This window comes from Kockovaella imperatae, assembly GCF_002102565.1.
Source record: "Kockovaella imperatae strain NRRL Y-17943 chromosome Unknown BD324scaffold_8, whole genome shotgun sequence".
Lineage (NCBI taxonomy): Eukaryota > Fungi > Basidiomycota > Tremellomycetes > Tremellales > Cuniculitremaceae > Kockovaella > Kockovaella imperatae.
The window spans coordinates 133,506-157,534 of record NW_019028948.1 but is presented as its reverse complement, the minus strand read 5'-3'; the positions used below and the strand labels follow the sequence as shown (position 1 = coordinate 157,534).

The following is a 24,029-nucleotide window of genomic DNA, read 5'->3' as shown; positions in this document are numbered from 1 at the left end:
GTACCTCCGACCTCTACAGGGGTCTTGGAAACTGGCTCCGGTCAACTACGGACCCTACTTGGTAACTGAGAAGATCAACGACAACGCTTTCCGCCTCGATCTCCCTCCGACGATCCGGGCCCATGACGTCTTCTCAGTATCCCTACTAACGTTGTCAAAAAGCGACGTCGTGGATCCACCTCCGGCGCAAGCGGTAGCCCCAGATGCAGGTGACGAAACTTATGAACTGGAGAGTATCCATGGCCTAGAGGATAGGTACCACACCGTAGAAGGGAAAAGGAAAAGGATCCCCTGTGTCTATATCCAATGGAAAGGGTGGAATAAAGACCACCGCACTTGGGAACCGGTGTACAGTGTTGCTGATGACCCCAGGTACCCAGAGCTGCTCGCCGACTACCACAGACGAAAAGCGAGTCCCAAGCCCCTTCCTCGACTACGAAGTCAGCGGGCTAGATCACAAGAAGTATAGGTATGCATATACGACAAGTCACCAGGGTAATACTCTATCGACGAGTTTTCTTGCTCCGAGTCCGGGTCTCGGGCTCCTCTCGCTCCTCAGCCACAGATTCGACTGTCTCCTCTCGAACCCGACGCCTCTTGTCAATACCCAACGCGGGGGGACAAGGAAGTGCACGGCCATGACGTTTGGCCTTCCAGAAAAGCTGACTCCTTCAGGATCGACTTCGCCAGACGAGCGCGAACTCACGTCTTCGAGCTCCGTCAGCTTGACCTTGGTCGCTACGGACCCCCCGCCACGACTGATCGTCTCTGCCACCTCCCGGATCTTGGCAATGGACTCGAAGCGACAACGATCCGACACAGTGATCGGATTGGTAGGCCCCACTTTCGAGTTCAGACAATGGGAACAGGAAGTCGTTGTCAAAGCACAAGTAAAGCACCTGTATCCGTAAGCTCTGGCTATACTAACACAGGACGCACTGGGAAGCCAGCAAAAACCCCTCGTCACTGGCGCGCTTCCATGCAGGGGCCAAACAAGGGAAAGCGACATTCTTGCCCATACCAGCCGCCTTGTAACTCTTCGACTTACAGCAAACACAAGCTATCATCCTCGTCAGCCGACTGCGCAACTCGAGCCTCACGGTCGTCCCTCAGGTAACCGACCACCTCCTTACGGAGAGCGGTGCGGACCGTTTCACCCCGCTCGACGGTCGACTGCTCTTTTAGAGCACAATAGCGGGACACCCATTCGATGTAAGACTGGAGCAGGTTCACAGAGGGCATTTGGGCTGGGACCACACGATACAGTAGCGTACGATTGTCCTTCTTGACCTGAACGGCGTCCTGACCTTGGAACTTGACAATCGACCTCTCCACAACGGGCTCGATGCTGTCTCGGTCGGAGTGGGACATGACAAGATCACTGTTAGAGGAAGAACGTCGAGTGGCAAGGACGATGGAGTCCTTCTTATATACACCGTTGGTGGGATGTCAACGTCATCACCATGGACACCGACCCTTTGACACGAGGATTACATGCCGTTGCTAGGGTGACGAGAGGGATGGTCGCCTCGTGTATACTCGTCTTGCGGGAGGATAGTGTCAGGAACGGTCGGCGGCGATCTCCGCTGGCCGAGCCGTTACCCGAGTATAAGAGTAGGACTCATAAAGATAAAGCTTTCTTCTTCATCAATATGTATATTCGTTGTCTATGAGCTACCCAGCTTGACATCCCTATTCAGAGAGTTACTATCCAAGTAGGACCCTCGAGCCGGATAGGTCTGTTCTTGACACCAACTTACTCTCAATCTACGATCCGTCCATGGTGGTATCCATTGCTATAGAGGCGGCCAAGCATTGTGCAGGTGTCCCGAGTCTTTGTAACCGTGACAGAGGACGCAGTCCTTTTGACGTTCGTTGGCCAGATGGCCTGAACTGTGTGGATGGAAGGCCAAAGGTATGGGTATACAAATGTGGAGCTCGTTGAACCCAAGCGAGACTTGCTGGACAGCATAAAATGCTGCCTGTCGGCCTCATCATCATCGCCTCTTGTATCGCGATGACGCAATAGACTCTAGCCGTCGAGATGGCCAGCCGGTTCAAAACATGGCTCGCATCAATTGACACCTTGCCAGTGAGCCCTCCCACAACCTCTCAGAGCGGACCTAGAACAAACGCCAATCTTGATCGTGTCACATCCGCCAGGCTCTGTGGCGACCCTCCCATGCCGGACTTGAGCCTTCCCCGGCGTCAAACAGACGGGACCACGACACATTATTTGCCTCTCAACAACTTGGCCAAAGTCTTCAAGACCTTTAGTGGTCATGAAGAATGGCAATCTTGTTTGATTGGATGGGGTGAGTGATCGCACAACTCGATCACACTTGCATTGAAACTCTGACAGACACGGAATTTGTCGAGTGTCTCGTTTGGTGGAAGTGGCTCCTTTGTCGTTTCTTTGGCGTCAGGTATGGCGCCGCCGCAAGAAAGCCCGAGCGTACAATGACCCCGCAGAAACTCGTTTGCCTCTTTGGAGTCTGCCACACAAACGACCATCTGTGTTGCCCCTCCTTATGGGCACATTGTTACAGACTGGCAAACTTCTTGTGATTTGCAGGAAAACCTTAGCAGTGATAACTGGTTACACTTTTGAGTCGTTTTATGCATGTAAGCTTGATTGTTGGTGACGGGATTACAAGCTGCGACATAACAGCTTGGCAGATAGATGGACTTTGGGCACCAGAGGACGCCGCCCTCTACATCAATAGCGTCTTGAACTTGGGTGCTCCGATTGTGGCCTGGAACCCTGCCAATGATCTCAAAGTGAGAGAAGTTTTCTGCTCGTGAAACAGGCAGCTGAGGGGTGTAGGTAGTTGGCAGGAGCATGAAAGACTCGCCAGACGTCATTGACTTGTGCAAGTTGGCAGCCTTGCGGGCAATTTTTCAGGTTCCAGACAAGCATCCCCCGGTCCGACTTGCCTCAATGTGGTACCAAGCAACGGGACATCAAGGGCACAAGCCCCTCAGCCGAGTATTCGTCACGCCGAACGACAGCATTGATTGGATTTCCGCCACATTGGCACATTCACACTTTTGACCTTTCGCGTCGCGTACCGCAGACATTATAACTCGTCAATCTACCATGTCTTCAGAGATGGAGGAATGGCTATGCGACTCTAATGATGCGCTGAGCTTGTCGCTGAGTGGGTCAAAAGTCCTCTTTGACATGACTGACCCCAGTTCGCGCCCCGGAAGACAAGGAAGCTCTTCACGGCGATGAGCGGAAAACGGTCGCTCCTTTTCATCCTGCGTTCACCTATCCCATCTATGGCGAGCAGGAGAAGATTTTTGGCTACAAGGGTCTAGAGATAAGGGTGTGTGTGGAGAGTTGCTTCTCGACTGATCCGCAGCTTTCCTTCGCCTCCGGCAGCCTGAAGCAAATGCTGGACATTTCCTATGACTCGAAGCTCGATTCTGAAGCTACTCCAGCGGACGATGTCGAGGGCAAGCTGTACCAATTCATCCCTCCCGACTACTCCAAGTCAAGCTTTTCGTTTGAGCAGACGGTTGACGACGATGCGTCAAATTTCAAACCTCTAGGCGAGAAAATTGGATCATACGCTCGACCCTCGTCGAGCGGGACGAGCAGAGCCAAAGGCAAGGGTAAAGGAAAAGCCAACGGTGCAGCGGTGGAGCTCAAGGAAGATGACCCGAATGCAGTGGTGTATGAGATGTACAAGGTGGGTGACATGCAGCACTCCGCTGATGAAGCAGTCCACATGGAACACTACCGGATTCAGAGAGTATCACCGCCGGATGCAGCTGTTCATTTTGCTATTCATTGAGGGGGGAAGCTATATTCAGGTGAGCTGGGCGATAATGGCCGGCACCCTTACACTTCCAGGAGGACGAAGACGCTTGGGAATTCATAACCCTGTTCGAAAAGCGCCGTCGAGCCGATACCGATCTATGCACCTACCACTTTGTTGGATACACCTCGGTGTATCCCTTTTGGTGTTTCCCTGATCAAGTCAGGTTGCGGTTGAGGTGAGAAACGGCGGACGACACATTGCTGACTAGCAGCCAATTCGTCATACTTCCACCATATCAAAGCCAAGGTCATGGATGTAAGTATCACGAATCCTGCTTTCGCTGATCAGCCAGCCAAACTTTACAACGCCTTGTACCTCCACGCTCTGTCTCGAAAGGACGTCGCAGAGCTCACGGTTGAAGATCCAGCCGAGGCGTTTGAGGATCTGCGGGACCGATGTGACTTGCGATATCTCGTCTCCAAAGGGATTTTGGACGACCCTGGGTTCTCTGATGGCGTTGGCGCAGATGTGCGAGGACCGAGGGCGAAATGGGAAGAAAAAGTCAGGAAGGAATACAAGATCGCACAGGTGGGTCCGTGTTTGGACCGCCTCTCACACTATCAGCGCCAGTTTGATCGCGTTCTTGAAATGTTGCTGCTTCGCGAGCTGGACGAGAAGGATCCAGCCAAAGTCAAGGCGTTCCGACTCGGTGTCAAGGCGAGGCTGTACAGGTTCAATTATGTGAGCCAGCTATGTGGAGTCGGCTGACATTGTTCAGGAAATGCTGTCACAAATGACACTCGAAGAGCGAAAAGATGCTCTGGCAAAGACTTACGAATCGGTGGTCCAGGACTACCGTCGTATTCTCGCGCAGGCTTTCCATTGAGCGGAAGCGAGTGCCATGCATGCTAAAGCAGATCGCCTGGTCCCTCACCTCGCCTGACTTTCTCTCGAGAGCTCCATGATATGATGATGTATATACAGTCCTCTGACGATGTACACGATTCTATGTTTGCACCCTTTGAGGTACGACTGGTCCACGCCGATCTCCTACCTGCTGGTCGCCCAAGCCAGCCGTGTCGATGCACCACTAACCGTGCTCTCAGCTACGCTTGATTTTGATGTCCATCGGCATCACGAGGGCTTAGAAGCCAGGGCCGACTCCGCCTGCACATTGTCAGTCACCATATAGCTATACACTGACCTTCCATGCAGTGCCTGACCCTGCGCAGCTTGCTCCTCTGGACCCGATGATTGACTCCCACCATGCGAGTCCAAGTTGTACCCTGACTGTAGCGAGGCGTTTTCAGACCGACCAATCTCCGAATTCGCAGATGTGATGTTCGTCTGCTGGCCACGTCAGCTCACTCAGTCTTGGTGCTCACCTCGCGAGAATCCTTTCTTGTAGGTCCGCCAAATTCGTCGAATGCTCCATTAGAGCAAGTCTGATGGGCCAGGCCGCGTACGTCTACAATCGGCTCTCCGATGAAACTGTGAGGTCGGTCCGCAGATCCAGCGCTGCCGGGCGGCGTAGTGACGAAGAGATCGTTCATGGGGCTCAGAGCTGAACGTGACGCCGATGTTGGTCGATTTGAGCCTGTATGTGGCTCGGCAGACTCGAGCGACGCGGGCGGCGTGGGGGACATGGATCCGAAAGCGGACAATGGGGCGTGACTGTATCCCCTCTTTCCGCGTTGAAGAACTTTGGCAGCGTGATGAGCCTTTTGCTCGTCGCGAGGAGGAGGCTGAGGAAATCCCAGTCGACTAGAGGAGATCCAGGACGTGTTGGTACGCGCAGGCGGCTGATCATTAGGAGTATCTCCCGTGTCGTCTTCCTGGATGGCGGAAGGCCACGTCGAGGGATCTCCGAACCGACCAGCAGGCGCTGTAGCCTCCCCCGCGATCCGTGTTTGTCCGTATCGACTGGCAAACCATCCGCCATCAAGGTCACCGGTCGATCGCGTACCACCGCTACTCGCTCTCGAGCTAGTCGACCCTCCTCGTCTATAGGAGCCACGGGACGAATTCGACGACGCGGGTACCCGGAAGGACAGTAGCCTGTCGCTGAAGCCCGCTGAAGGAGGATTTGGCCCTGATGTTGTACCGCTGGTGTCGGCTTGAGCACCATTGCCACTACCGCTGCCCGTAGCGGAACCGGATTGTGACTGACTCGTACGATTCACCGACTTTTGCGTCTGGACGACCGGAGGTCCGTCACCTAGCTGTCGATATGCCGCACTGCCAAGCCGTTCGACCGTATTTCCGCTTGTGGCTCGGCCTGGTCTGCCACACCGGCTGGAGGAGCGAGAGGATGACAGACCGAGGCCGAGGGTAAGCCGTTCCAGGAGTGTATGATTTTGAGCGACAAGCTCGGCGAGCTCGTCGTCGTGCACTCGCCGCGATGAAGGGGTGAGGGAATGCTGGCGATGATGATGAGGAGTGAACTCGGCTAATAGAGCAGATCGCTCCGTTGGGACTGGCGACAGTGGCGGTGGGGCTGGACCATAAAATGTGGGCTGCGATTGCGTGTCTCCCTGTCCATCGGGTTCAGCAGGCCCATCTGGCGCATAGGAAGGTTCAGGCTTCTCCACTGTCTTCTCGTAGCGATGCCGTCCCTCTTTCCTCCAGTAGGCTGGAAGCCATCCCGGTTGATTGAGTCGGGGTTGGCTGTTCAAAGCTTGCCGACGTCTTCCAAAGTACCACAGAGCCCCTACGCTAATTAGGAGAAGTGCCAGGAGCGGAACGAGGAGTGCCGGGAGCAGAGGAATGTCAGTCTCCCTCGATGCCTGGGCAGCGCTCGAGGGGTCAGGAGAGGAGGATGTGTCCGATTGGACCTGGCGCGTGGATGGGAACTGAGGCGAGAGGATGCTGGCAGGAGATGTCGTGGAAACAGGCAGGGAGGAACCTGCTGAGGCTGTTGGAGCTAGGATCGAAGTCGAGGTTGAGGGAGTGGCGGTAGCATCGAGGCTCTTTGAGGTTGCCGAGAATGTATAGAATGGTGGGCTGGAGCTGGGGCCCGAAGGCGATGGAGGAATGGAGCCTGAACTGGATGCCGTCACGACGGTCGCTGGTTGCGCAGCGGCAGACACAGGGCTGGAAAGTCCACCAAAAGTCCAACCTTGGCCGAGAGGTATGCTTGGACCGTAATCTACACGTCAGCATAGTTCCATTGAGCAAGGCATACATGTCTGGGGCAGCCGAACGATCGACCATGTCCTGACTTCCACTCCATCGGTCAGAGTAGAATACTGCATTGTCAGCTGGGCAACCTGAACGCCTTACCTCTCGCCATGTCAGCCAGTCAGGGAGGACCTGCCCGTCAGGGGCAATAGCATCGCGTCCTGCGATGACGTGCTCGTGACTGATCCATGGGTCTCCTTCGCTGGAATAGCACTTGACAGTGGACTCCATCGCAGTTAAATGAGACTCGATGTTCAATTGCTTCGTCAGAATCCGCTTCAGACATGTTGTGTGACTAGTTGGATTCCCGAGGGTTGAATGAAAGTCTCATGGAGACAGGACATCCTTTGGCCCGGTATGGAGCTAGTGAATCGGACAACTCATTCAGTATCATAGCTGAGGAGCTGTTGTCAGGAATGTCAGTCATCCTGTTGTGACCCAAGGTCGAGCGCGGGGCGTGGGTCAGCCCTCGAACTGGGGCGAGCTCGCCTCATGATCGCGAGCTCAGCAGAAGAGTGGAGCGTCTCGTAAGCATGCCCGATGAGAGCGATAAGGTACGATCGATCTGCACAACCACTAGACACGAACATTCTGCGTGAGTTTGTGCTTGACTCGAGGCTCACTGGATGGACAGAGTCTCTCGCGCATCCTTAACCGATCGTCGACCTCGGCGGCGCGTGAATGTGGCACCAATTCTATGCATGTAGTGTTACAGCGATCCGATCTATAACTCTCCAGCCTCTGCCGCCTCTCTACGCATGATCAGGAAGATGGCCGAGGACCAAGTGTGACTGAGATCTCGGTGGCCTTCGCCCGTGACTGCATCGTAATTCTCTGCAAAGCTTCCCTTCTGGCACAGCTTGAAGAATCGCCGCCTGAGATCGTCGGCGAATTCAACATATCCAGCTTCACGGACTCCCGATTCGAGTAGGATCGTCGACGGAGCCCAGATCGGCCCACGCCAGTAGCCGTCCGAGTCATACTCCTTGCTGTCGATCGGCTCAGTAGCCAAACCCCAGGGTGTCAAGAATCCTTGCAGATCCGCGACCATCTTGTCGACCACTTCTTTCGGCAGAAAGCGCGACGCAGTGAGAGGAACGTATTGGAGTAGACTGGTGGATTTTCGAGTCTCACCGGTGATGGCATTCTTCACTCGGAAGTGTTCCCCATCCCACAGCTCGGACAGTAAGGCGTCTACGAGTTCATCACGGATATCACTCCACATGCCTTCCTCTCCTAGGCGAAGCTGGGCGGAGATCCTGCTGAGAACATCGGATTGCAAGATCAGGTGACTGGCCAGATCAGCGTTGACTATGACCCTTTGACCATCAAAGGAAGTACTGTTGTCCCAGCCCGAGTCGTTGCCGTGGCTGTAAAAAGGTAATTTAGATCCCTGAACGCGTCGATGTTTCAACCACATGAAGGTGAATTTGCTGACTTTGCGGTAAATGTCCAGCAACTGCTGCGAGGTGACTTCCGGTCGCATCTTCAACAGTCTCTCCAGTGTCCAGCCAAAGATGGGCGGTTTCGTAAAGTCAAATGTGAGTTCATTGTACATCATGGCGTCGGGTATCCTGCCGTCCTCTAGTTGCTGAGAGAAGGGTAGAAGTAGGTTATCGATCCCACTCTGCAGCAATCCAGAGTGTCCGGCAAGTGCGAGAGCGTTGAAACAGTTGTCCCAAGACCAGACCTGAGTCATCAGCTCAGTCTCGACAGCATGAACCCACCTTGTTCATCCACAGCTTACTCATGAGAACCGCTTCTTTGTTTATGAAGCCCTCTGCCCGGACGGTCGAGGTCCACATGACGTAGCATGCAAGAAGGTCAAGATATTCAATTCGTTTGCCAGACCAGGTACAGAGTCCTCGAGCATAAGATTCGAATTCACGCTGAACAGACTCTACGCAGGTGTTGAAAGATCGTTTCGAGATCCGATCTGCCCACTCATCAATTGTCTCCCCAGGGACGGTGTACTCCGAAGGGCATCGCTCGCGAATGAAGAGGTCCCAGTGACCAGTGGCGCCAGGGTGAATGGTAATCCGCCCGTTCTCGTAAGTCGTAGCTCCAATGGTCGAGAGAGACCCCTCGAGCGCCACGAAACGCAAAGGCATCAGACCAATGGATGACCATTCGACAACATCTCTCGCTTCGGCAGTAGGCTTTGGTGGCTCATAGATGTAGCTCCGCAATGCCTCCATGTCGGTGTCAAAGCTCATGGGAGTCGTACCACGGAGTCTAACGACATTGTCGCTGATGAACGTCGCTTCGGCAACCGTTTCGCTCCCTGCACGCCATTCCAAAAGCTCGGGTGTGGCGCGGAAAGTTACGGGAGAGGGGGTCTTGTGGAAACCGCTTGGCGAGGGCAGTGGCTCGATCTTGGGACGCAGAACAAAGCAGGGAGCTCCGTATGGCTTGTAATGAGATACCAAAGCGACATCGATGTTGGGTGTGAGCGCTCCGCAATCTCCAGCCAGAGTGGAGAAGGACATATAGGAGCCGCGTCGGCTCCAGGGAATTGTCTTGAGATCGACGGGAAGGCTAGATTCAGCGGCGAGGTGGCTGTCGCCGTTGGTGAGTGTTTCATCGACCATGATGGTGGGAAAAGTTTGCTGCGAGTGAAGTCGAATCGAGGAAAGATTGCAAGATCAATCTCGCCATGAACTACAGTAGCACTATATTATATCCTCACTATTTTGGCCGACTTCCGCACCGAGATTATCTCTAGCCAACCCCACTTCCTCCGATCCGCGGTTCATCTCCGATCGGAGCAGTTTTTGGACTCGGAGCTTGCTCCGACACGTGGCGGAGGACTTTTCATCGCTTGGAATGACGGACCGGTCATCTCCGCAGGGATATTCGTTCATGTGGCGCTTGAGCGGTACGTCCGAAATGCTATTTTGAGGCACTGTTGTATGGTCGCTTGAGCTACTCAAGAAGGAAGTAATGAGGCAATTTAAGCCTTGGCAGGCGTTCAGAGATGTATAAAGAGTTGATCCGGGGTCCAACAATCCCCAGATATCCCCGCAGAGTTTATATCCAGGACCCCAATCCCAAACATCCACGATCCATCATCCATCATGGAGAACACGACCAAACATATTGGGCTCACAGACGCTCAGTTTGAGCATGTCACAAGCTTCGACCCAGCCATCTTGGCAGAGGGACAACGCTTCATCGAAGAAGAGAAAGCTGCCACGCAAGGTCAAACTCTTCGGACACACTGGCGTGGCGCCCTGTTCAGTTTGGCCTTGAGCTTCGCTCTTGTCATGGAAGGGTGAGTTTGCGCATCGCATCCTCGGACGATTCTGAAGCGTTTATAAAGTTTCGACTGTATAATCGGTTCCTTCTACGGACAACCAGCTTTCCAGAGAACTTTTGGAAAGCTGCAAGCAGACGGTAGCTATCAGATCTCGGCCAACGATCAATCTTTGATCGGAAACATTGGCACAATCGGGAACATAGGCGGTCTGCTTGTGACTGGAATCTGCCAAGAGCGTTTCGGATCAAGGAAGACTTACATTGGCGGTATGGCTTGGATGATCTTTGTTATCTTCCTCATCGTCTTCGCGAAGAACATCAAAATGTTCGCCGCGGCGAACTTTCTGTAAGTCTAGCACCTCCACTTGTCCTAATTCGTCACTAACTTGATCTCAGGGAGCAAATTGGCTTTGGTCTCTTCCAGACATTGACCACAGCTTACGCCGCTGAAATTTGTCCAATCAACCTGCGAGGTGAGTATTGAACACCTCTCGTAGCAGCTGAGCCACCCAATGTTAGGTCTTCTTGCCTCTTTCGTCAACATGGCTTGGGGTATCGGTCTGGTCTTGAGCGCTGGCGTGGGCCGAGCCTCCCTTGACATTGACCAAACCAGTAACTGGGCGTGGAGACTTCCCTACTGTTTGCAATGGGTCTGGCCTATTCCCCTCGCCATCTTCTGCTATCTCGCCCCCGAAAGTCCATGGTGGTTAATTCGAAAAGGCCGATTCGAGGAGGCCGAACAATCTCTTCGCGCGGCGGCCGCTCCAGGCCATTACGATGGACGAGACCTTTCCGCATACGTCACATACATGAGGCATGTCGATATGATGGACAGAGTTGAGGCGAAGTCTGGCAGCTTCAAAGAATGCTTCACCGGCACAAACAGAAGGAGGACCGAAATCGTAAGACCATTCTTTCGCGAGCGTTCCAAATCGGCTAATGCGTGCGCAGATGTTCGGCGTCTGGCTCATTCAAGTCTGGGGAGGTCAAGGTATCACTGGACTTGCCGTCCAATTGTAAGTCGAAAGTCATAGTTGCGTCCCTATGACTGATCAGTCACAGCTTTGAGGACTCTGGCTTGTCTGTTCAAGGGGCATTTGATGTGAACCTTGCCATCAACTGCATGGTCATTCTCGGTTGCATGATTACTTGGGCCCGTGAGTAAACTCGTTAGTTGCTTCTGTTGCCGTCTCACGCTTGTCCAGTGCTCCCTTACTTTGGACGACGACCAATGTACCTGTTCTCGCTCTTTGCCACGGCCGCTTGCTTGCTCGTCATTGGTACAATCGCATTCACCAAGATCACCAATGGTGGCCGACTCGCAATGGCGGTCCTCATGATCCTGATCCAGCTTCTGTACTCGACCAGTATTGGGCCCTTGTGTACGTCTCTCATCCCTATGGAAGGCCAAGGTATTGACATGCACTGCAGGTTACGCAATTTCGGGTGAACTGCCAAATTCACGAGTTCGTTCGCAAAGTATTGTTCTTGGACGAGGCCTCTATTGTGTGTGTGGTTTCATTACTGGACAACTCGGACCACGTTTCGTCAACCCCACAGGGTGGAACCTCGGAGCAAAATCAGCCTACTTCTGGCTGGGGACTGTGAGTCGCCCCGTGTGGTGTTGGAATGTCGAGGCTGACTGGCTTAGAACATTGTTTGCACGACATGGTGCTACTTCCGACTGCCTGAGACCGGAGGATTCTCATTCGCTGAGCTTGACATCTTGTTCGCCAACAAGGTGTCCACAAGAAAGTTCAAGCATGTCGTCATTCACGATGAGGTGGTTGAGAGTAAGCCTGTTGCTGAGCTGGAGGAGAAGCCCACAACGGCTGGAGAGCAAGTCGCTCATTTGGAATAAGGTCGCAAGGTTGTGGAGGGGGTGTCGAGGTAGATAGGTTCAGGGTTGATATCACAAACGGGGTTGGGCCGATGGAGAGTTCTGTTCCCGGGTATGCATTTCAGTGCCACAAGTTCTCGCCGCCACACAAACCAGCATCGGCGAGGTCCGAAAGTTGAGCTCGAACGAATCATCGTCTTTGAAGGTCTCGGTGGATGTGCAGCGGCACCTTACAAGTGATGTTCCGGATATGACGCAAGGGCTCGGAACTCCTGCGGAGTCACCGGGAGCTGGTTCTTCTCGCTGGACCGTGAGAGCGCGACAGAAGCGCCCTCCGGGCAATAAAAGCAGTAAGATCACTCGTCTCGTCTGGTCATGAAGCTACTAATGGAACTCCAGATGCTTGTGTGCGTCCGCGGAGCCTTGTGACCTCTTGCGACTGACGAAATCATTGTTTCAGGATAGATGCAGGACTGCCAAGCTGCGTTGCATCGATAAGGAGAATCCGCCTTGTGGAAGATGCCGGTCGTTCGGCTTAGATTGCACCTTTGGCGAGCAGTCGAAGGACGATGCCCCTCGGAGCTTGAAACGGTGAGGCTCATACCGGCTCAAAGAGTGCTGAGTCATGACAGGCGTCTCACAGAGCTAGAAGACCAGATCCGAGCCTTAGACCGATCAGTTCCGCAAGATCTGCCGGCCCCGTCGAGCGCTCAGGACACCACCCCGCTGCGACCTACGGTGCGACAAAGACCTTCATTCGGTCATGTTGCAATACCGGACAGAGCTGCTTCCCCCGTCGTAAATACCGTCGTGGACTCACGGAGACCCACTCAGGTTCCAAATCGGGCCAGTATCTCCTCTCCTGTTCGCTCGATGGCCATACAGGATCCATCACCTGGCAACTATTCGACCCCCGAGAAAGACTCTCCAATCCCGACCGATCAGAGATTCATGGATCATCTCAGAGATCCACTCTTTGCGGCTGCTGTTGGTCAGCCATCCCGTCTCAATGTACCAGAATCACCCAAGACGCATAGCAATGCTGCCCTGCCGCCTGCAGGAAGTTCAGACGTCGGAACAATCCTGCCGAGGATGCAGGATGCGATCGAGCTAGGCCTGTGCACGACCCAGGAGGCAGAGAGGTTATACAGATCGTGAGCTGGTCACATGGCGTTGCTGATGCTTCAGTTTCTTCGACAAATCACACCTCTTCCTGCCCATCTTTGATCCAATCACCGACACGTTTGCGAGGTGAGCACTTGTATCACACTGGCATTGAATTGCTCCTAGCCTCCGCCGCCGATCTTTCATGTCTTTTAACTCCATCATACTCGTAGCAAGTATGGCGGAAGATACGGGGAAGGACCCCTCATCACTATCTAGCCGACTTCTAGAGCAGATCGGTTTAGCCATTATCGGTGTGCTGTTAAACCCCGTGCGACAAATTGAAACCTTACAAGCTCTCACCCTGCTTGCCTACTGGATAGATTCTGGCTGGAAGATCGGAGCTTTGGCAGTGTCAATCGGGATGGACCTCGAGGTGCACAGCTGTCTCTCGTGGTTGAACAGGCGGAATATGGCGAGAGGAAAGAAATTAGATCAAGTGGAGCCTGAGCGACAAGCAGTTGTCGGTGCGAGGTTATGGTTAGCTCTCTTCAAACTTCGATACGAGTACGCCTTCAACCTCGGTCGACCGCTTGCAAGCGACGCCGACGAGCTTCTGTCAGTCGGTCGGCAGTTCGTTGACCACCCTCTTGCGAACTTGGGCGACTGCCGTCTAGTGGCATCATGCGAGTTTCTCAGAGCTCGTCTCGGTCTTTTCCGACCCTATGGAACCCGGGACGCCAGGTCTGATGTCGAGATAGAAGACACAATTAGAGACGCTCTCACCGAGATTGGTTCCCTGCTGGAGCACTGGCATGCTTACTATGCCACGTGCGGTGTCGCTGAGCTCCACACTGTCAGGGGATTGCTGGTCTCCGAGCATGCCCATGCTGTCCTTCACACCGCCGCAGGATCCTTGTCGGTTGCCCGATTTGACGAGGAGATCCTGAGCTTGCCCGAGGAGAAGCTAGGGTGGCTGCGATTGGCGCTCTTGGCCGCTCAACAGCTGGTTCATCAGTGTCTTCGACAGCCTCTCGGTCAGCTCTACGCTTACTGGACTCATGAGCAGCGAGTGGGCATGTTCTTTGCTGCCGCATACCTGGTCCGGTTGTCCAAGATCTTGCCGGATGGTGGCTCTCACGATCAGATTGCTAGGGATACAGAGGAGCTCGCTATCAAGACGTCAACAGGTGGGTACTCGGATTGATCTGTACTAATGATGTAGGTCCTGGCAGAGCACTCGGCACTATCCTCCACAAAGTCCTCAGTCAAGCGCGCAACACCTCTGACATATCCCCAGCCGCCCAGCTGCCGTCTATCTTCGATCAGAACCCGGGACCGGCATACAATCGCTCCGTTTCGAGTCAAGTGGCCCATCCGCCTAGCGGGGAAACTCAAGAAACCAACGGAAATATCCAAGGCGCGGCGGAAGACCCTATCATGTGGTTTGACGATCTATCTTCGCTGTTGGTTTCGCATGATCCGGCGCTGGCGTCCGCATTCACGACACATCCGAAGGATATTCTGACGTATGCTGAGGTGAGCTGACTGAGGCCGTCGTACAGGCCAGGAACTGAACTATGCAGGGGACGCCGCCCAATTGGAACACGACACCGTACGATCCATTTGTGAATTTCGTTGCAGAGGAACGAGGGTGAACTTGGGACGAATAAACGTTGCAATGATGCAAATGCTTGTCTCCATATGCGCAGAAACCTCATAGAATGGATGATCTCAGACCGTCCAGTTCGTAGTCGTATACAGACCAGTTGCAGAATCGCAGCCATGTATTAAAGCTTCTGCCACTGCCACGCTTGAGCGGATCTCGGATCAACAAGGAAAGCTGCAGACGTTGACTATCATCTCTGTGTTGTTTATAAACTGTCCAACATGTTTGGAGCCATAGTTGCTGGTCGTCTGGTGTAAGTGAGAGTTCCTAGATACCATATTTCGATCTGATCATGCACAGACAGACAAATCTTCAGCAAATGTGAGGCCATTCCTTTGAGCCTGACTCGTCCATTGACGCCATATCCAGAGACGATACTCATTTTGTCTTTCCCCTGGAGCAACCATATGACATCAATCACTTGACTGTCTTTCTCTTGGGGACCAGTAAGTATGACCTGCGGGAATATCTCAGTATACTACTGACGCGGTGCAGTCCCCTTCCCGGATGGGTACGGCGCATCGGTCCATTTCGCTTGGCCAGGCAAAGACTACATACCACTCGGAGTGTGAGCGATATCATTGCGAGCTGGACTGACTGCACTACCAGCTTGACTAACGCTAAGCCATCTGCCATCTTTCGTGTCCGAAAGCTCGTTCCACCCTCTGGTCAATCTTCTAGCTCATCACCACCAGCCAATCTCGGCATAGAGATTGCACCCCAACCTCAAATCGAGGAGATTGCGTCGCGCCTTGCTTCGGGGGACATGCGAGGGAAAGAGGTTGCTGAAAGAGTGGATGTAGGAAAGGTCGCAGAGAAGGTTGTGAAGAATGTAGGGCGTCCAGATAAGCCTGAATTGACACCGTCAGCTGTTTAACTATCTTCATTCATTTGGTGGAGGAGAGGTCAACTTGACGTGAGCGAATTCTCCCCGTCGTCCACTCATTGTCAGCCCCGATACACCAATACCACTGTCATTCTTCGAGAAGTGGTATGCCAACTTTACACGCAAGATAGAGAACGATAAAGGGGCTGCCTTCCTAGATCGTCAAGACTAATCACATCGCCATGCATTTACAACACGTCATAGAACTGCGACGATTGGCAATGCCTCTCCTTGGCTCTTCTTCCTCTGTTTGAGCTTCTCGCGCAACATTCTTGCCTTCTTCTCTCCCATCAACCTTTCTTTGAGCTCTCTGGCCTTTCTCTCCGCCTCTGTCTCTGCGGCCATCATCTTCTCGACCATCAGCCTGCGCCTTATCTCTCGAGCACGGTCCAGTCGATCCATGTGTCGCAAGACATTATCCGTTTCGGTAGCCTCACGCCGGGCCTTGGCCTCCAGGATCATCGCTCGCAGCGCCTGGGCGCGAGACTCGTTTTGATTGAACACAAAGGCCTTCTTCTCTGACGCCAACTTGAGCTTGAGACGTAGACGAGCTTGGACTGCCGCTCTGACTCCAGTGATGTTGGGCACGGCGGCTGAGGTGACGGGGTCTGATATCGAATGAGGCAGGGGTGGTGGGATCAGAGGGTCGTTGACTTTCTCAGCTGCTTCGGCTTTAGCCGCAGCGAGGCGCTCAAGAAGAGTCTTGCGAGGGGCAGCCGCCGCCCCGCGAATGGTCAGTTTGCCTGCAGAGGGGTCCGCATCCGCTGTCAGGTCCTCGTCCATGCGAAGTAATGGTGGCGGCGGACTCGGTAGCAGCTCAACTGGTTTCTCTTCCTCCCTCTTGGGCGACCAGCCGCGAAGACCTCTGCCTCTGTCATCGTGTGACATTGTAGATCTAAGCCTTCGCTCCCCTTCCCGTCGTGCTCTCCGTTCTTCTGCGCGCTGCTTCTCATCCTCGAGCCATGCCGCATATTCCGGGTCCAGCCATGTATCTGCTTCGTTCCATCGTTTGACGTCCCGAGGTGATGAAGGTATGAAAGTATCTCGGCGGAATGGATCGCGAGGGGATCGAGGTGGAAGAGGTGAGCGTGAGCGTGATGCTGCGGAACGAGGTGATGGCGATCTGGAACTGATAACGCTGGGCGAAGGCGAAAGGGATGCAGGCCTCGATCTCGGTATCGGGTCATACTGTCCTTCAGCCAGATCCGAGACTCGTACTCACCTGTACAGCCTCGTCATACTTGTACAATTCCTTGAAAGGACTTCGCAGGAAAGAGTAGATCTCGTGAGCGAAATGCTCTGCTCCGTGCGGGTATCTGGGGCCGTTGGGCGTATCGAGTATCTCGGAGAGTAGACGGACGGCGGGTTCAGATCGGATATCTATAGCCTTCAGAAGGGAAAGGATATGGGTTGTGAGGAACTCTACATCTACGAGACTCCATACTCGCAATTCTCGTCTTAAGAAGGCCGTAGCCTTCTGTGTCAGCTCAGGATTGTCTGCGATTTGACGTGGTGTCGGGTTCGGACGGAATCGCGTGGTCGGATTGCTCGCGATGTGCTGAAGTATAAGCGTAGTCAAGGTCGCATCTCACCTTGACGTAAAGCTCGTGCTCGTAGATCTCTTTACGTCTCTCTACCTGCAGATCCAGCTCGTCAAGTTCCTGCTTCTCCGCTTGCATCCGTAAGCGCTCTTCGGGCAGAATTGGCCGACGAGACGGTCCGGGCAAGGACAGTGATGGGACCTTCTTCTGGGGTAGCGGCGGCAGGTAGAACTGAAGCATAAGCTAGGGAGTTTGAAGGGCCTTACCTTGGTCGGCGTCGAGCTGTCCAAGTCATGCAGCAAGAACGCAGACATGTCTGTCGAGCACAGAGGGCATCGCCGCGATTGGTTCGCCCACACTCCAATGCATTCAAACTAAGCGTGAGCTGGAATCATATGCTTGACTCACACAGAACTCGTGCCCACAGACCCCAACGATTGTCCTGTCCCTAAGAGCCATGAGACAGATGACACACCGCTCAGAATTGGCATCTTCATCTCCAGTCTCTCGTTTGACCGCAACGGGGAGCTCTATAGGCTCATCGGGATGAGCTTTGACCTCTCCTTCCCAGTCCATTTTCCTTTTTACAGCTGTGAGACGCTCCGCCTGGGTAGTCTCGGGTGCCAGTGGTCGCCATGATCGAGTGGGGGAGAACCGGGCATGTTCAAGTAGGAACCCTTCGGCTTCGTCGACTGGAGCAAAGGGGGGAGACAGTCAGCGGCGTGTAGCGTCCTGGAAGATGAACGCACGATAGATCGTATCAGTGACTGCTGCCCTTCGGGGCATGAGAGCAGTTCCCTTGCTTAAACCCGTCGAAGAAGCAGGTCGAAGGCCAGTCCGCATAGATGTACGCTGGCCAGCTGGTGCTACTTCGCATCGAGAACTGAAGAGTCACGTGACCTCGAACTGATCAGATCTGTGGCATCGTGGCGAGCCTCGAGGGCATCGTCCACTCAACGTGATAGGACGGACTATGCTGCACTGCATTCTTGCACGGTATGATAATGTAGTGATACACCGCATTCCCAATCCAGATCGACGATTCACATATCGAAGACGTGCATGCAGATGGCGGCAGGCTATTTTTCGCGTGTCAATGACGGGTGTTGTCAGGAGACAGTAGCAACGGTATGACTCCAAGGTATCCTTCGGACGCAACAACTTGCCCTCACGTATGATCAGACCACCACATGCATGATTTAACCTACATGCTATCGACACGCGGAGTGTGGAGGGCGTCCCTCCACTGACTTGTGCCTGCTTCACACAGAATCATCATCGGAACTCTCATCGGCCACGGCGTCCGACGCAAGTTGGGTCAATGCATATCCTGAAGCTCTTTAATGCCTCGCGAGACTGCGAATCTGTCTTGAAGCTCACCAGGTTTTCCGCAAAGCTCTTTCCATTGTCGTCCCACTCTTTCCAAGCCTCCTTAAATTCCTTTGAGCACGGAGAACCCCGGTTAGTCTTGTCCTGGATCGTATATACCGTCCGGTTATGTGATCGTGCGAGACACCAAATGGTTTTGACAGACAGGTTCATCAGATAGGAAGGATCCAAGGATCCCGGGTGCAAGCTCTGCCGTGAATTGGAAGAGTAAGACCCCTTTTTCGGGATCTCAGTATTGTAGCAGAGCTCGGTATTCAAGATTGCGGCTACTGCGTCATCGTCTTCCAGCTTACTGGCGATCACGAAGCCCAGCTCTAGGTGATCAGTGTTGTTCGCAGCTTTTTTCTTGACTATCAAGCCTATTGCTCGCTTGATAAGGGGCGAGCAGTCCCACTTGTCGACATATTCCGCGAGCGCCGCCAGGATCGGCCAAGTTGTCTTCTTTGATGGCCTTCCATGGACGACATCGAGGAATTGCTCAACGATGGTGGGATGCTCTAGTTGTTGATCGACGAAAGCGATCTCAATCTTTTTTTCCTTATTGGACGTTCCTTGTGGGGCACGGAGAAGGTCTCTCAATCCCGAACTTAGTTATGAGTCAGTAAGACCGGGCAGGCCGGCGCGGCCTCATGTGCCTTCGAATTGCCTACAGCTCACCTGGCAGCCATCAAATGGTATGACTCGACGAAGAACCTGATGCCATCCGAGCTGAGAATCTCGACGTCCGCTCCTTCGTCATTGTAGCCACTGTTCACCTCGGTTTTTGCCTTTTTTCCGCCTGAGACGCTCTCAACAAGTACTCTTTGTCTTTTCGACATGCTGCTTCTTGCGGTAGACAACTTGTAGGTTTGAAGTAGGCTCACTGGGATGAAGACAGGTCTGAATGATGATCGATCTAAGTATGAGAGGATGACGAGATGGTGGGAGGATGACGAGACAATAGCAAGGGGTCGGACGAGGGTCTGAAGCAGCCTTTGGTATCCAAGGCTTGGGGTTGCCACACCCTGGGTCTCGTCAGCTTTCGTGGCACTTTCTGAGTCTCTAAGTTTGGGATGATCTGCGATGCATACTGTATATAGCCAGAACGGAGGTCGACATCTGAGTATCAAGCTTTCCAAGCGAGCCTTCTTCACCTGTATTTATGGGCAAACTCCTTGACCGCTTCGTTCCAAATACCCTCACGCTTGCTCCTCATCTCCTTCGCCATCTGGAGAAGATTCTCCCTCATCTGATCCCCTTCATACCCTCGTACATCCTCGATAGCTTGAGCAATCTCCATCTTCATCGCCTCAGGCGTCGCGACACATACCTCCCCAGGTCGGTGCATGATCCCGCGACCGACCACATGGCCTGTCCTGTATTGGATCAGCTCGATACCGAGATTGGCTTGGTGGATCTTTGCAGAGAGGAAGACTTGATCCCATTTTTGCGCACACGCCTGACGTCAGCCACGCAGACGAGGGACAATGACAATGATGGGCACGCCGGCAAGGATCGACTCGATAGTCGAGTTGGCTCCGCAGTGGCTTACGAAGCACATGATTGACTATACCCTGTTAGAGGTGACGACTGACAGACTCACAGGATGAGCCAGTACCCCAATCTGATCGCACCAGTCCGGAACACAAGCTCGACCGTCCGCTTCAGCGTCTTTAAGCAGAATTTTGATATTCTCCGGGAGAGAGGCGTGCTGTCCACCGCCGGCGTAGACGTACGGGATGGCTTCGGTCTTCAGAAACTCGAGCAGGTGAACGAGATTGCGAGGACAATCCATGATCGTCCCAAAGCTATTGCAGTGAGTATACGAATGAAACCCGCAGCTTACCTGACGTAAACCACACTCTTTGCATCTTGAGCGTCCAAGAATCCTTGAAGCTCTCCATTCAGGGGTCCCAATGGCTTGCTTTCGAACCAGCCGAGCTCGACATACCCGCCTTTGCCAAGGATAGGATCTTTCTCTGCGGCTTCGAGGGCTTCGGGCTTAAAAACGGAAGAGGGGAAGCATCCTACGAAGCCTTCAGCCCGTTTGGCCTGTTCTTGATACTTGAAGAGGGACATCGGCCAATTGAGCTCGCGTTCCCTAGTCCAGTCAACTTTGGCTGTCCACCGCTCGTATAGATCTGGTGTTAGGTGCGAGGACGGATGGAGCTTACGGAAAGGCTCGTAGCCTGCGATTTTCATGACGCGATAATTCTCTACCATCACCTGACGTCAGATAAGTTTGAGGACATATCTCACCTTCTTATAAGCCTTCACAGCCTTGGAGACTCTATCTTGGGTGGCAGAGCTTGGCTCAGGTCCACCCCCGGCAAACTTGGGGTTATTGGCGTGCCTCTCGGACGACTCACTTGCTCCACAGATTCGATGTCTTCCCAGGTCAGCTTGAGCGATTCCGGCGACTGATCCTGGATACTTTGTTTGAGCCATTGGAGGGATCCCTTGGTCGTGATAGATCCTACACGACTGCATGTCAGACTGATCCGCGGATAAACCTACAAGATCATTTCCGCGGCAGCTTCCGGATTATAAGCGATGAGCCGAGGTGTCTTGAGTGTTGGAAAGTCGGCTTCGACGTTAGCCTTGATGTCAGGGTAGAAGAACGGCACAATGTCAAAGATGAATGCCTGAGGGGTAGGCGAGGAATCGTCCTGAGAGCCATCAGTGTTGGACCAAAAACGCAACTCACCTGTAAGATTTTCCTGTAGGCCTCCGCGGATTGAATCTCGAGTACCTTGAATGACCGAGAGGTGTCTTTGAGAGGCATTTGATCGCCAATAGGGACAAGCCTGAGTCGTGTTGTGATGGAGTCTGGGTGAACCGCCATCAATCGCTCCGAGTTGAGTAAATTGTCAGCATGTAGGATCACAGTGATGATGAGATCGTCCGCTTGGGTCAGTAATGCGAGACAGAGTCTGATAACGGGTGGAACATGCGAGAAAGACGAGTGCGTCCCGAAGACGTAGTGAGCTTTGAAAGACATGGTGGGCAGCGAATGAGGAGAGACAGACGTTCCTACATCCTTGTCATATTTACAAGGGCTCCATGTGTTACTGTCCCACCTTTGAGGACAACTAGCGAGCAAAAGGAGCGACACCTAGGCGAGTCACCGATACTTGAAAGGATCGACCAATACCCAGGCCAGTGTCACCAATCCTGTGGTCCACTCAGCGAGACCAGAGCATCATGTTTACTTACATTTGATAGAGATGTCTGGTACTTGGTCGCTCGGCCAACTCAGCCGAAATCACATCCACGGAAAAATGTTGCGTCCATCGAAATGGTTCATCTCACAATCCGACCACGACCTCAATGACCTCAGCGATGGGTTTGACAGGCCTGGTGAGGGTCGCAAACCCTCGCTTAGCATATCGAATACCCCGTCAAAGACTCTATCGACACGCTTCGACCTCTCGCTACCCACCACCTTCCCATTTTCCCTCTGGCCATCCACCACCTCCAAAGCCCAAGGAGTCCAGTTCAAATCTGAACTACATCTTTTGGGGGGCTCAGTTCATCTTCGGAGCTGGTCTTTCCTTTCTGGCGGGCTACTACGTGGCAGCTTGGCGTAATGCGTCAACCTTGTCCAACAACGCGGGTGATACTTCGCTCGTCCCATCTGTCATTGCCGTCCGACGACAGGAGCTGAGTCCTCCAAGCTATGGCTCGAAGAAAGACTATGACCAGGCGATCGAAGACATCAAGAAGATGTTGAGGCGCAAAGGTCTGAGCTTAGAGGACAGAGTCAGTATCGACCCTTCAGATCTGGAGAGCCATGGAGTCAGCGATTGGAGTTATCATGAGGAGAAAAGACCGACAGTGGTCGTCTGGGTCGAGACAACGGAAGAAGTCCAAGAGATCATGCTCATCGCGAGGCAGCACAGAGTACCTATCACGCCTTACGGAGGCGCGACATCATTGGAGGGTCATTTCTCATCGGTGAGTGTTATCGCTTTACTTTGCTGAATTACAGCCCTACGGCGGAATCTCGCTCGATCTGTCTCGCATGAACAGAATCCTGCGTGTGTCCGAGGCCGATGGAGATGCGACGGTTCAGTGTGGAGTGAAGTGGGAGGATCTCAACGAGCATCTTGCGGCGAACAATGTTCCATTGTTCTTTCCGTTGGATCCTGGGCCTGGCGCGACGATCGGAGGCATGGTCGGCACTGGATGCAGTGGGACGAATGCAGTGCGTTACGGGACGGCAAAGGCGGAGTGGTTTTTGAACTTGGTGAGGGGGTGAGGCCGTTCAAAGCTGAGCCCAGACTGTGGTCTTGCCTTCTGGTGAGATTATCAAGACCCGACAGAGAGCACGCAAGTCGTCTGCAGGCTGGGACACGACCAAGCTATTCATCGGAGCTGAAGGGACCTTGGGAATTGTGACCGAGGCAACCCTGAGACTAGCGCCTTTGATGCCGACAAAGTGCGCAGTGGTCACATTCAATGGTGTCGAGGAGGCTGTCAGTGCTGCCACCGAAGTGTGAGTGAATGGTATCGATTCCCCTGACACACAGGGTGAATGCCGGGTTCCCAGTACAATGCGTAGAGTTCCTCGACGCGAGAACGATGAAGGCTATCAACCAGGGTGGCATCTCCGGTCGACAATATCCCGAAAAGGACTGCTTGTTCTTCAAGTTCCAAGGGTGGGTCAGATGCGAGGGCTCCGCTGACCTCTTAGTACCGACAGCGCCATGGCGGACGTGTCGAAAGGCGTTCAGGCAGTCACCAAAAAGCATGGCGGGAAAGACTTCACCTTCTCGAGGACAGACAAGGAGGCGCAAGATCTATGGCAGGGGCGCAAGGCGGCACTATGGAGTGTCTTGGCTTTGCGAGAGGGTGCCAGAGTGTGGACGACGGATGTCTGGTGAGTGAATAATTAGGGGTTTCTCTGACGTCCAGCGTCCCGATCTCTGAGCTCCCTCGATTGATTCGCGAGACGACGGAAGACTTTGAGCAGCGTGGACTTACGGCGTGCCACTTTGGGTGGGTTTCAGCATCTGATAAAGCTGACATGCAGACACGTCGGAGACGGCAACGTTCACTCTTTGGCCCTTTTCTCGGATGATGACGAACTGGCCAAGATTCGAGAAGCCGTGCATGAAATGGTCGAGCGGGCTATAAGATTAGACGGCACATGCACTGGCGAGCACGGAGTGGGACTGGGCAAGGTGGAGTATTTGGACGGGGAGCTAGGCAGAGGTACAGTCAATCTCATGGAGACTGTCAAACGGACGCGTGAGTAGAAAACCCTAAGGAGGGCGCTGACGAAGGTAGTGGATCCGTTCAACCTGCTGAATCCTGGCAAGGTAGGTCATCTCTCAAGGACCCCCTGGCTGATGTTCAGATCTATCCTCATATCAAACCTGTGGCCCCAAAGCTGTAGATGATTTCTGCA

At 53.6% G+C, this 24,029-nt stretch overlaps 10 protein-coding genes across 10 annotated transcripts; 5 read left to right on the top strand and 5 right to left on the bottom strand.

Moving 5' to 3' along the window:
* Window positions 1-3,100: 3,100 nt before the first annotated feature.
* BD324DRAFT_608971 (histone acetyltransferase type B catalytic subunit) lies at window positions 3,101-4,656 on the top strand (the record flags this gene model as incomplete). The annotated part of the gene is made up of 9 exons (XM_022014133.1): window positions 3,101-3,161; window positions 3,199-3,332; window positions 3,369-3,698; window positions 3,733-3,822; window positions 3,863-4,005; window positions 4,042-4,085; window positions 4,123-4,358; window positions 4,395-4,511; window positions 4,549-4,656. 9 exons carry the CDS (start codon window positions 3,101-3,103, stop codon window positions 4,654-4,656), a joined length of 1,263 nt encoding a protein of 420 aa, XP_021870375.1.
* A 51-nt stretch (window positions 4,657-4,707) lies between these two features.
* BD324DRAFT_484591 (hypothetical protein) lies at window positions 4,708-7,275 on the bottom strand. The gene is made up of 5 exons (XM_022012912.1): window positions 7,053-7,275; window positions 6,955-7,018; window positions 5,156-6,918; window positions 4,975-5,117; window positions 4,708-4,937 (listed from the first exon to the last, which is right to left on the bottom strand). Exons 1-5 carry the CDS (start codon window positions 7,179-7,181, stop codon window positions 4,877-4,879), a joined length of 2,160 nt encoding a protein of 719 aa, XP_021870374.1. The 5' UTR covers window positions 7,182-7,275; the 3' UTR covers window positions 4,708-4,876.
* Window positions 7,276-7,634: 359 nt separating this feature from the next.
* On the bottom strand, window positions 7,635-9,676 carry BD324DRAFT_628122 (Six-hairpin glycosidase-like protein). Its single transcript, XM_022016088.1, has 2 exons — window positions 8,678-9,676; window positions 7,635-8,640 (listed from the first exon to the last, which is right to left on the bottom strand). The coding sequence occupies exons 1-2, from the start codon at window positions 9,539-9,541 to the stop codon at window positions 7,675-7,677; spliced, it is 1,830 nt and encodes a 609-aa protein (XP_021870373.1). The 5' UTR covers window positions 9,542-9,676; the 3' UTR covers window positions 7,635-7,674.
* Window positions 9,677-10,027: 351 nt separating this feature from the next.
* Window positions 10,028-12,069, top strand: BD324DRAFT_580808 (putative maltose permease; the record flags this gene model as incomplete). The annotated part of the gene is made up of 9 exons (XM_022013464.1): window positions 10,028-10,224; window positions 10,273-10,554; window positions 10,605-10,681; window positions 10,728-11,110; window positions 11,160-11,224; window positions 11,271-11,365; window positions 11,414-11,590; window positions 11,640-11,812; window positions 11,860-12,069. 9 exons carry the CDS (start codon window positions 10,028-10,030, stop codon window positions 12,067-12,069), a joined length of 1,659 nt encoding a protein of 552 aa, XP_021870372.1.
* Window positions 12,070-12,264: 195 nt separating this feature from the next.
* BD324DRAFT_628117 (hypothetical protein) lies at window positions 12,265-14,960 on the top strand. The gene is made up of 8 exons (XM_022016087.1): window positions 12,265-12,398; window positions 12,448-12,455; window positions 12,509-12,639; window positions 12,681-13,202; window positions 13,237-13,299; window positions 13,339-14,342; window positions 14,378-14,691; window positions 14,739-14,960. The coding sequence occupies exons 1-8, from the start codon at window positions 12,299-12,301 to the stop codon at window positions 14,808-14,810; spliced, it is 2,214 nt and encodes a 737-aa protein (XP_021870371.1). The 5' UTR covers window positions 12,265-12,298; the 3' UTR covers window positions 14,811-14,960.
* A 50-nt stretch (window positions 14,961-15,010) lies between these two features.
* On the top strand, window positions 15,011-15,907 carry BD324DRAFT_628116 (hypothetical protein). Its single transcript, XM_022016086.1, has 7 exons — window positions 15,011-15,074; window positions 15,122-15,142; window positions 15,191-15,267; window positions 15,317-15,389; window positions 15,431-15,653; window positions 15,691-15,737; window positions 15,774-15,907. The coding sequence occupies exons 1-7, from the start codon at window positions 15,043-15,045 to the stop codon at window positions 15,877-15,879; spliced, it is 579 nt and encodes a 192-aa protein (XP_021870370.1). The 5' UTR covers window positions 15,011-15,042; the 3' UTR covers window positions 15,880-15,907.
* Window positions 15,581-16,937, bottom strand: BD324DRAFT_484357 (hypothetical protein). The gene is made up of 3 exons (XM_022012911.1): window positions 16,930-16,937; window positions 15,733-16,895; window positions 15,581-15,672 (listed from the first exon to the last, which is right to left on the bottom strand). The coding sequence occupies exon 2, from the start codon at window positions 16,593-16,595 to the stop codon at window positions 15,906-15,908; it is 690 nt and encodes a 229-aa protein (XP_021870369.1). The 5' UTR covers window positions 16,596-16,895; window positions 16,930-16,937; the 3' UTR covers window positions 15,581-15,672; window positions 15,733-15,905.
* BD324DRAFT_581063 (hypothetical protein) lies at window positions 16,903-17,824 on the bottom strand (the record flags this gene model as incomplete). Its single annotated transcript, XM_022013481.1, has 4 exons — window positions 16,903-17,265; window positions 17,300-17,479; window positions 17,515-17,622; window positions 17,657-17,824. The coding sequence occupies 4 exons, from the start codon at window positions 17,822-17,824 to the stop codon at window positions 16,903-16,905; spliced, it is 819 nt and encodes a 272-aa protein (XP_021870368.1).
* Window positions 17,825-19,686: 1,862 nt separating this feature from the next.
* Window positions 19,687-21,624, bottom strand: BD324DRAFT_628108 (hypothetical protein). The gene is made up of 9 exons (XM_022016085.1): window positions 21,324-21,624; window positions 21,134-21,285; window positions 20,986-21,100; window positions 20,876-20,950; window positions 20,791-20,842; window positions 20,463-20,757; window positions 20,220-20,424; window positions 20,109-20,183; window positions 19,687-20,075 (listed from the first exon to the last, which is right to left on the bottom strand). The coding sequence occupies exons 1-9, from the start codon at window positions 21,615-21,617 to the stop codon at window positions 19,767-19,769; spliced, it is 1,572 nt and encodes a 523-aa protein (XP_021870367.1). The 5' UTR covers window positions 21,618-21,624; the 3' UTR covers window positions 19,687-19,766.
* A 334-nt stretch (window positions 21,625-21,958) lies between these two features.
* On the top strand, window positions 21,959-24,017 carry BD324DRAFT_580751 (putative D-lactate dehydrogenase oxidoreductase protein; the record flags this gene model as incomplete). Its single annotated transcript, XM_022013458.1, has 9 exons — window positions 21,959-22,573; window positions 22,608-22,865; window positions 22,900-23,114; window positions 23,149-23,277; window positions 23,313-23,498; window positions 23,534-23,617; window positions 23,652-23,869; window positions 23,909-23,940; window positions 23,979-24,017. The coding sequence occupies 9 exons, from the start codon at window positions 21,959-21,961 to the stop codon at window positions 24,015-24,017; spliced, it is 1,776 nt and encodes a 591-aa protein (XP_021870366.1).
* Between the last annotated feature and the right edge of the window lie 12 nt (window positions 24,018-24,029).